This window comes from Mycteria americana, chromosome 6, assembly GCF_035582795.1.
Source record: "Mycteria americana isolate JAX WOST 10 ecotype Jacksonville Zoo and Gardens chromosome 6, USCA_MyAme_1.0, whole genome shotgun sequence".
Lineage (NCBI taxonomy): Eukaryota > Metazoa > Chordata > Aves > Ciconiiformes > Ciconiidae > Mycteria > Mycteria americana.
In genome coordinates this window covers 5,496,320-5,507,221 of record NC_134370.1, presented here as the reverse complement: position 1 = coordinate 5,507,221, position 10,902 = coordinate 5,496,320, and the positions used below count along the sequence as shown (strand labels likewise).

Below are 10,902 nucleotides of genomic sequence, written 5' to 3'. Positions count from 1 at the left end.
AGTAAAAACGGTTGTCACGCACACGTCACCCCGGCCTCCAGAGCTCCCGGCGCCGACGTGACGAAAGCTCCGCGCCCCGCCCGCCAGGGGGCCTGCCGCGGCGACGGCCCCACGCATGCGCACAGCCGCGGCCGACGGCGGGCGGCCCGCGGGAGCGGCGGCTGGGCTGTTGGCGGCGCTGGCGGCGGCGGCGGCGGAGCAGCAGGGCGGCGCCGGGCGCGCCCGGGTGGGGCTGTGCGTGCTGTGCGGGCTGCCGGCGGCCGGCAAGTCCACCCTGGCCCGCGCCCTGCGCCGCCGCCTGCCGCAGCGCCCGGGCTGGGCCTGCGCCGTCCTCAGCTACGACGAGCTCATCCCGCCGGAGGCCTTCGGCCCGCCTGAGGCGGAGGCGGGGGCGGGACCGGCGGGGCCGTCCCCATTGGTCAGTGCGGCTTTCCTCCTTCCCGCTGCGCGCTCTCTGCTCTCATTGGCCAGCCGAGCGTGTCGCTCAGCAGCGTCACGGGGCGCGCGGCGGCCGTTGCCAGGCAGCGCGGCGCGTCCCTCGTGCGGGGCCTCCCCGCCCCGCCCCGCAGCGCTGCCGCTGCCGCCGCGGCGGGGCCTGGGGCGGGCGGGCGGCGGTGGGGGAGCCGGGGCGGGTGCGCGGGCCTTCACCCCTCCGCTGCCTTCCTCCGCAGCTGCCCCGCTGGAAGCGGAGCCGGCGCGAGCTGCTGCAGTGCCTGGAGTGCTTCCTGCGGGCGCTGGTCGCCGGGGAGCCGCTGTCGGCCCCCGCCAGCGCCACCCAGCCGGCCTGGGGGCGCTTCCTGGCCTGGTGCCAGGGGCAGGGGCTGCTCTCCTCGGCGGAAAGCGCCGGAGCTGGCCGTCGCTGGACACGGGCAGCCACGTCTCGGCCGCTCTGCGTGATCCTGGATGACAATTTTTACTATCAGAGCATGAGATACGAGGTGTACCAGCTGGCTCGCAAATGTAATTACTCTCTGTTCCTGTGCAAAAGAACGTTTTCAGCTTTGCAGGAAATTCAGTTTCTTTAACTGCCTTTCTTTTAAGCACTCTTGCGGAACACTTGTTACTCTTAATTGCTAGATTCCTGCTGTATAGTAACCATCAACTTAACTTTATTACTGTAGTATTAGCTAGGTCACTTAAAGCCCGTCTTATGTATGTTGATCTCAGAAATGACTACTTGAGCAGCCTTGAAGGTAAAATAGTCTGCGTTCTTTTTAGGTTTGCATTCTTTTCAGGCTCAGAACTAGTATAGAAGTTACTCATTCATGTAAAGCCTTTCTCGTGCATGTCGCTCTCAGGAATTTTTACTTGAACCGTTTAAAGGTAAGATTGTCTGTTTATGTTCTTTTAGATTCCTTGAGCTTCTGCCAGTTATTTTTAGAATGTCCACTTGAATGCTGCTTGCAGAGAAATCGTCTAAGAAGTCATCCGTTACCTGACCAGACAATATACTTAATGGCAAGAAAAATAGAAATGCCAGATCTCAAGAAAAACTCTTGGGAACAGAACAGCCTCATTCTGAAAAGTTCTGACTGCACTTCAGAAGATAAGTATGCTACGGGCTTGACACTAGGGTTTTCACTAAGTGCTGCTTTCATAAACAGGCGGGTAGAAGCTTTTTATTGTATCTAAACAGCACGTGAAAAGTATTCTGTATGGTGATTTTTGGAAGCCACTCAATTACACACAATACATGCCAGTTGTTGGGAGCTCACAGCAATCGTTCTTTGCAGAGTTGACATCAGCTAATTGCGCTTCTAAACCGTTGTTGAAAATTTATGTAAATTGTCTGAAACATTAAGACTGGAAATAATTGGCTGTAGCTTTAGTTGTAATTGTTTTTCATCTAACTGGCTGTATAAAGATTATTTCATTGATTGCCTCATAAATCTAACTGAAGACTTGCTTTTTTTTCTGTGATGAGGCGTCATTACAAAATGAAAGAAAATTCTTCATTGAAACTGTTTGATTAATGGGGTTTACTCTTTTGTTTGTTTTCTTAGTGAGCAGATAATTAGTTTGCTGGCCACTGCTTTGGAAAATCCCGTGAAGCAAAATGAGGAGAACACTGAGCAAAAGGTAGCACTGCTTGTCTTTGCAGTCACGGCTCTGTCAGCTGATGGTGAATGAGTGAGTGAGTTATTCCTCAACTGGATTCAGAACACCTGTGATGACAGAAGTTGGGAAATAGCTAGTGCATTTCTTGATTGCAAAAGCATACACAGAAAAGTTAGTTCTATTTGAAATGGGTACTTCTGGCACCTGCAAGTTAAACCACTGAACTACCTTTAAGAATACTGTTATACATTCTAGATTAGTAAAAAGAACACCTTTTGGAGCTCTCGTGTTGCACCGAGGAAAATAACGTTCACTTCTTCATGTCACACACATCTGTCTCTGGCAGACACCCGGGCATACGCGTCTGCCTCCAGATTCAAAGGGACAGGCGTGCACTGCGCCAGTCACTGAGCTGCTGCTGACGTGTTACTTGTTTTCAGAGTACTTCAAAAGTTGATGACAGTCCGAATCAATTTAATGTGCTTGCACCTATTCTTCCTTTCTCTTGGTCACCTTGGATAGGAAGCAGATCGAGCAATCTGTGCAGCTAGTACTGTCCATCAGGCTGATCAGACGTGCAGACGCATCATCTCTCAGACAATGAAGGATGCAAAAGGTACATGTAGCGTGTTCCAGGTGCTAGCTGGCAACGTAAGAATAAACCTATGAAATTCCCTCGGGCTAAATTGTTAAGGAACCCCAACCCTGCAGGTGCGACCGAGGCAATCGCCTTCAGAAGTCTGGTCAAAGTTCTTTGCAGAACACGAGTCAAAGTCTGTAAATTTAGTCTTTAAGCATGAAGTTAAAAGTTCAGCTTTAATTTTCTTTCAGATAAAAACGTGCTCCCAAGTGAGATGAAGAGCCTGGCAGAAGAACTCAACAAACTCAAAGCAGAATTTTTGGAAGACTTGCGGCAAGGAAATCATTTGAAGAACCAAATTTGCATACAAAATCAATATTCTGACCCTGCTACAAGTGTAATTTCTTCATTCCAACATGAGGCAACTAATCTAGTTAATAAATATATTTTAAAATAATGACATGGAGAATGTTGGTGGTTTTTAAGAGTCCAGAGTACTTAAAATGCAATACTGTTTCAGCAGCACTGCTGAAAACATCCGAGAGAGACAGCTTCCTTCTCTGAAGGCTTGTGCCATTTCTAACCCCTGTCCCCATATTACAGGATGGAAGTATGGTCCACTGCACTATATTTGACTTTGAAGATCAAGCCAACAACAAACCATCTGTAGATTTTATTTAAATTTCACAGAATCATAGAAAAAGTTAGCCTGGGAGGAACACCTAGAAGTCATCTAGTCCTGTTTCCTGCTTATGGCAGGATTAACTTCAAGCTGGACCAGCTTTCTCATAGCCTCTTCCAGCTGAGGTTTTGAAGAGCACCTTGGATGGTGGCCCACTCTGCTCTGTCAAACAGGTAGCTGAGCATTTCCAGAGAATACGTGCCTGGGAAGGTATAAAACAAGAAGTGAGATGGAGTTCAGCACTTCAAGCATGCAGCATCCAAAGTGAGGATGTCAGCACCTGCGTTTATTCCAAGTCCCACTTCAGTTTCCCCAAGTCCCTTTTTAGATCAGGCTCTTGACTTCTATGCTTGTTTCCCTGACAGAAACTTTGCAAAGAACAAGAAATTTGAGATGCAGTTAAATTAAGGCTCTTGGGAGCTGCATAGATGTTACGCACACATGTAGGATTAACTCCCATGTCCAAAGCAACTTAACATTTGGTGCTGCCTTCAAAGTTGCTAACCACCTACACAGAAGTTCCATATGCAGTGACAACCACCTCACCATGATAAAAACTCCAATTTCAGACATACAAGCACTCTTGATAAGGAGATAGGAGTATGGGGAAACAAAGCATTTGGAAGATGACCAAACACGCAAGATTAACAGAGGAAAGACTTAAAAGAGTGTCCTGGTTCAGCACTAAAATTAAGCATTTTCAACTTAAGCAGACTGAAACATAAACACATAAGCTTACCCAAAAGGTCAGCTTACCTTCCGTACCATATCTAGACCATAGCTGGTCATGACCAGTTCACCAGTTCCAGCAGCCAAAGCGTATATAATTAAGAAGAATTAACATAAGACTTCATTAGAAAGTGTTATTTTATTCATATCTTACAAAAGCAAAGCTTCACAACATGAACCACACTAGATATAGTAGAGTTATTTCAGAATTAACCTTGTCATCTGAAAACATTCACTACACAATAAAATTTATTTTACAACTCTAACAGGTTTCATTTTTGCATACAAAATATGCTCTTTACACTGAAATACATATTATTAACAAAGCAGGTACTTAGAAGCACATACACAAAGATTGCTCAATGAAAAATGCTTCAGCAGGGAATAGATTTCCTGCAGCAGAACATCCATTTGCTGTAGATTTTCAAAGAAGCTTAAAATTAATAGAAAACTTGCCAGTGAAGACTTCTAAATTACATTCCCTTCGTCAAAAAGAAACAAAAAGCAAACCCCCCAAACATTCTGGAACAAAACAAATAGCAACAGATCGTTTTGCTAGGAAATGCTGCTGGAACATGTCTTCCAGCACTGAGTTTTATGTTAAAACGCCAAACAACATTTTATGTCAAAATCCTCTTCATCTAAACATTGTATCTGTGAAGAAACAACTATTTTTCCTCTATTAGCTGCTTCACAGTTGCTTTAAGTATTGACTGGGATAAGCTACCAAGATCTTCAGTCTAAGATTTGCATGTTCATTGGAATATTCAGCCTCAAAATAATAAGTCTGTATTGAGAACTATAAATAGTGCACGTTAAAAGTGTCAAACAAATCTATAAAATAATCTATTACAATAAAAACAAAAAACCCAAAAAGTTAATGTTTTGCAACTACAGAACTTAACAGAGTCAAGCTATGGAAAAATTTCAGCTCATTCCCAAACTTCCCTGTTAATATGCTAATCACCACCTTATAATATAAGGGTTTGGTTTTTTAAAAAAACCAAGTTAGTGCAGTGTAGCACATGGAAAACTCAATGTGAAAAGTCCTAACCGAGGACTCGATCCCACAATTCCTGACAAGTATCCCTCATTGACTCTGAGTAAGGCCTGCTTGTGCAAGGGAATCGTCAGGATCATACGCTAAGACAATTTTCGGTACTAATTCCGGTCTTTAAATTATAGTAAACACGACGTACAAAATCATGAAAAACTAATATGAAAATACACCTTCCAAACCTACTCAGTAGACAGAAGGAAATACATATCGTCAGGGTACTGTTTGGCACAACTGAACACACAGTATTATGTTGAAAAATTAAGAATTCTAGTCCAGAGGGTGACCCCTCTGTGGAGGACTAGGATGACAGCAGGGATCCACCCCACAGATCTGCTTCCAGAATCAAGGGATGAACATCAAAGCCTAAGAATCCCCCCTGCAAACAGGAGCCTGGACAAGGGAAGAAGGAAGAAGAGTTTTATCATTGTTCAACAGCTCATAGAAGTTTGAGCTAATTTTCTTTTCCTTCGGTACTTCAAAGCAGAAACAATGGTGTTAATTCAGCAGTATTAAAATACTTCTAAACAACAGTTTGCAAGGTTTGGGGTTCAATTTTTTTTTCATACCGAGTTCTATTATTAAGGACATACGTTCCCCCGCAACAGAGGATCCCCTCCTAAATGAGGGACCCTTTTCAGTAAGATCATGCAGGCTTCCTCTTGCTACCAGCTACCTCTATTAATGACCTAACTATTCTCCTATCTAAAATTTTGTTCAGGGACATCATGGTTCAGAAGTCATTTTTCTAAATTGCCAAATCATGAGCCTACACAAAAAGAAAAGTCTACCACGTTTACAGGCACTGCCAAGGAAAGTCCTAATGGATCAGAAACCGCGTAAGTGGAATGGAAGGATGAAATCTCAAACATTTGCGCGCATTGGAGTTAACCTCCCTACTGATACCAAGAGGGAGAAAGGCTGGAGCTGCAAACCAAGGCAAACTTGGCTGTTGTGATCAGCATCATTCAGTACTGGAAGGTGCTCCCTGGAGCACCACCATTTCAGAAGTTTCCTTGCAGTTGCTAGAGCCTCAGAACAAAAGTTTACATCATCTATCAAAAGGCAAGAAAAATGACCTCTCTAAATTACTAATTGTAACGGTCTTCAACAGTAACATTTGTAGTTCCAATATCGTATTTTAGCCAAATTTAGATTTTTAGAATGTGTCAATATGTGGTCAAAAGAGAGCTGTCATTTCTACATCATTCTTTGACTGGAAGCGGCACGTTACAAAACCTCTACAGGAGCAGTAACTTCCAACTGGATTCCAGTTTAGTCAACTTCTAGTCCTTAAAATAAAGGACTCTGTAGGTTTATGCATACAGACTTGCAGTTCTGCTTATAAAATAAATTTTAAAAGTATAAAGCAACAAAGAGATATTTTTGAATTATAGAGCGTCATTATGAAAAATGGAAATTACATTCTGTTTTACAAATCCACTGAAATGGATCTTGAACCAGGCCTGAAGCCAAAAATATTTTTAGGAGTGATAGTGTGTTATCATTCATCTTCACTACATTGGAAATACTTCCATGACATATTTTTGACCTTGTTACTACAAGACTATGTGCAGCCAAGACTTCAGTTCCTTCAACTGGTTACTTAAGCACAGCAAATTCAACAGTAGGTAGGTTAGGTAGAGACAAACATATTTGGTTCCCAAATTTCTAATTAATTAAAGTCAAAATTGCTTCTAAAGCTAAAATTCTCAAAAGAGTGGTTTTTCCTGTGTTGATCTTACACTGAAGTCTGTAAGTTTTTCCACTGGCTTCAGAAAGCTTTAGCTCCCATAACAATATAAATTTGAATAAGCCAAACATTTGCTATTCAGATTCCAACCTCTGACTTGCAGAACATTAATAAAATCTTCCTGCTTTTAACAAAACGTATTTGCTGCCGTATTTTGCTGATAGTAGAAGGGGAATATATATAAAGGAAGCTTTAATTTGTCTCAAGTAAGACAAACTAAGGTAAAAGTGCATGTCTAAATATGGGAAAAGTAACAGTTCTTCACTTTGAAATATTACAGGTTCCTGTGTAGCACATTAAGAGCTTTTATTCATTTTGCTAGGATGTTTTATTTAGGTTTATATTAAAGTGCCTGTCCGTTAGCCTAGGTGCTTCTAAAGTAAGATGTACAGTATAAAAAAAATAAACATGTGCAATGAACTTCATGTACATCTTTAGTTACCATTTGCCACCTACAATTATTAATCACGACAACTTCAAACGTTGTTAGCCAGTATTCCTTTGCCTACTACATGAACAGTTCAGAAAACCCAGAAGCCCTTCCCCTTCTTTCTAGCACACCAAACAGACAACAAATCTGGGGGAGGGGACAAGACAAACTGACTTCCAAGTTAGCTGAAGTTTACAATAAACTAGATTATACAACTTTCAAACATACAGGCAACCTATCAGTTGTAGCTTGGCCCAAGATAAAACTGAACACATGATTTTTAATTTGTAAACCTCTTGTTTGTTTCTACTAGAACTTCCATCAGCAAGACAGAAGTCTAATTGTGCAAAATTTTTAAAATTCTGTACAAATTAGTTTAAGGCAGTTAACAATCTCACGGAATATATATTAGTTCTACAAGCTCTTTATTATGACTGCTTAAAAATTACCTCCTTTTAAAAAGAATGACATGTAAAATTTTGGTAAGTATAGTTTAAAGTAAGGTGTCACATTTAATTTTTCCTTTGTATAATTAGTTAATGACAAGCTTTTAACTCTTTCCTTTTTTCTACAGAGTTTCATTCACAATAACGTGTTATCTTCTAGTTTTGTGACAAATTTAAAAAATAATAGTTAAATTAGTGTTTGAGCCCGAGCATGAAGAGTTTAGACTACACTAAGCAAAAACTTATTAACCTTCATCAGATTAAAGCAAGTTTTACATCAAATTGAATTTGTACGTGAAAGTTGCTTCCATTTGTTTTTCCAGTTTGGAGTAGTAGCTAAGTTTTTAAGGGTAAGTATATCTCCAAAGTAACCATATGTGTCATTGCATATAATACCTTTCGTATTTTATGGTTAATATATTTTGTCTTGCCTAGTAAATAGTATGATAATTGCATCCTACATTTCAGGACACAGGCTCTGCTTCTACATTTGTAGAATGTTTATTGGGATTAAGTGCAAGCAATTTAAATTTAGCAACCAAAACACATAAATGCATTCCAATTGTTATAGCGCACTCTCAGCTTTTTTTGAAAGGCTACATAAAAAAAAAAAAAAAATCAACCACGTCTTATACAAAATTTCCCTGGCAAGTTTTACGACAACATAGAAATAAATTTGCCTCCTTTGTCGAGCTGATTAATGTGAAGATTCCTTATGGGAATGTGCAAGCTTTCCTTCAGCAAGTATGAAAAATATACCGTAATATGTTAAAAAACTAAATGAAAGCATGTTCTCAGTCAATGTTGACTATGTTGGCCTCTTGCAAAATGGCAAGCGAAGTCATACTTATTTTTACACTTACACCCACATATGTTGCACTGAAAAGGATTTTCAAATCCATGACATCCCATGTGAATAGTATAAAGGATATTGTCCGCAAAGTACATGTCACAGTGTTGGCAGTGATGCAGAAGCTGAGGGTCCTGAACCGGAAGGGTTGGAGCTGGAGTACTTGGTTGACTGTTACTTATGCTGGGAGTACTGGTGTGGGCACTGCGATCACTGCTGGGACCTGCCACAGGACTATAGTTCCTTTGATTGTGTGTAGGCCGAGGATCTGGGCTGGTTGGAGATGAACTTTGAGGAATATTTGCTGACACAGCTGAAACTACTGCAGGTGCAGCAGGCTGCTGTATCATGAAAGGCTTTTCATCTTGACAGGAAACAACATCAGGAGATGCTGGATTTTGGTTTTCAGGTGGCAAGCTAGATAACTGTCCGGCTAACGTAGAGAGCTGGTTTAAAGGATTATCTACCATGAGGTCTTGTGGATCTCTAGGCAACCCGCTGCTCTGGGTTGTTTTTGACATGCTCTCATAGGCTTCAGTCTGGATATTTGGGATTTCATGAGTGAAATCATTAAGGTAGTCTGGTTTCTGAACCACCATGGAAGGTGGACTCAAATTAATTAATGCTCTTCTGCTGTACCCCAAATTGCTGGTCTTCTTCTGCAAGACCCCCCACATTTTCTTGCTGCTTAGGGAAGACCTTGTACCCTTGATAGGCACCATTTTATGTTTGCGCCTGCGGTGGTGAGATAAGTTGCTTCTGTCACTGCAGCGAAAGGAACACAATTCACATTTGTATGGTTTTTCACCAGTATGCGATCGCATGTGAGCTTCCAGATGACGTTCATAAGCTGATGCAAATGGACACAAATGGCATCTGTGTGGCTTCTCACCTGGAAAATTAAAACAGATTATACTAGAGCATCTCAGAGTGCTTCAAAAAGGCTGTTCATGGAACAGAAAGTAGCTAACTGGGAGCTGCTAATCAAAGAGTTCAGCTTCAGAGTCACTGCTGGTCTTGAGTTTAGCTGGGTATTTGGTGGAAGAGTGGAGTAAATTTAGACATCTCTGCCTCACTCAAGTGATAGTAAGCATAAGAAAAAAATATGACCAGAATTAGCATAACAGATAACCTGACTAGGAATTGCAGCAATGATGCCAAGGACTGAATGCCATGATGTCTGTCTGGTGCTCTTAACTGGATCCAAACTCTACCTCACCTATAAAGTACATAAGCAATTGGCTACAGGAATGTCTGTGTTGTAGTAGTCACTTTCTAGCTCAAACAGAATGCAATACAGAGCATTAGTAGCAAGGCTCGTTGAAGCCTTAGGCTGCAAGCTGTGAATTTTCACCCAGATACACTGACCATATACTGAACTTTTACTTAGCTACATGAAGGAAGGCTCCCAAAACCAGTGCAAACCAGAAAGATAAGGAAACTACAATCATCAGCAGAAGCTGCAACCTTAGAGGTAAGAAAAGAAACAGCCTGCCTAGAGACAATGAAAGGACCCAATGAAAAACAGGAAGACCCCAGACCCTAACATTACTGTTGGTCCCAACTGTCTTGTGAGGGGAGGGGACCTTAAATTGTAAGGGTATAATTGCCCAGGGATTTCTTTGTTCAGGGTTCCTTTCCGAAGGCACCCAGCTCGAGCTGTTTTTACCGCTGTACCACTCAATAAATTTGTCTGGCATACGTCGTTTTGGAGACTCTGCTTCAGGAAACCTCGGGTCGAGCCTGAGGGGAGAGAAAGCACCTGAGAGTGAGTGTGTGTGAGCGAGGAATCGGAAAGGGGCACTCGTTGGCTCAGTGGAGCTGCCCGCTGCGAAAGGACTCCGGTCCTAGCAGTTAAAGTCTCGGGTGGTGTGTGTGCGCACAACTCCCTGAATGGTGTGTGAATGCTCGGGCAGCAGCTTCTCCTTTAACAGTCTGTACCACCAAAATGTAATCATTCTTAATGATAACTGTGTTTCAACATTGAGGGAGGGTATCCTTTCGATATCTTCCAAACATTCCTACTTTTAAACATCCTGGAACTATTATCTAAATAACCCATGTACACATGCATCCACTCAAGAACTGAATTTTGAAAAAGGATCCTGTAGCTAAAAAGTTATTAAAGAAAACAAAAGCCGGCTAATGCCTGGACAGCTGTGTGCTCTCTCAGACATGATAGTACCAGATATTCTCCTTTCTGATAAGTAGAACTTTGCTCTTCTATTAAATGATATTTAGAGATATTCACATTAACACTTTTAAAAGTACTTAGAAAACTTTCAAACATAATTACAGGCCAACACAGGTAACATAA

General features: G+C 42.1%; 2 protein-coding genes across 4 annotated transcripts in view; one reads left to right on the top strand and one right to left on the bottom strand.

Annotated features, from left to right (window-relative positions):
- The first annotated feature begins 115 nt into the window (after nucleotides 1-115).
- On the top strand, nucleotides 116-3,110 carry PSTK (phosphoseryl-tRNA kinase). The gene is made up of 6 exons (XM_075504394.1): nucleotides 116-418; nucleotides 672-960; nucleotides 1,352-1,550; nucleotides 2,004-2,079; nucleotides 2,581-2,674; nucleotides 2,890-3,110. Exons 1-6 carry the CDS (start codon nucleotides 116-118, stop codon nucleotides 3,093-3,095), a joined length of 1,167 nt encoding a protein of 388 aa, XP_075360509.1. The 3' UTR covers nucleotides 3,096-3,110.
- Nucleotides 3,111-3,310: 200 nt separating this feature from the next.
- Nucleotides 3,311-10,902, bottom strand: part of IKZF5 (IKAROS family zinc finger 5) — a 16,011-nt gene continuing 8,419 nt past the window's right edge. For 2 of the 3 annotated variants that reach the window (XR_012776113.1, XR_012776112.1), the window contains exons 6-7: nucleotides 4,077-9,477; nucleotides 3,311-3,522 (exon numbers count right to left, since the gene is read on the bottom strand). Coding sequence is in view for 1 of the 3 variants with exons in the window: in XM_075504392.1 (XP_075360507.1) it covers nucleotides 8,534-9,477 (944 nt within the window). In the remaining 2 variants the exon portion in view is untranslated. Of the gene's footprint in view, nucleotides 3,523-3,835; nucleotides 9,478-10,902 lie in introns of those variants that run through there. The other variant, XM_075504392.1, reaches the window with a different exon arrangement.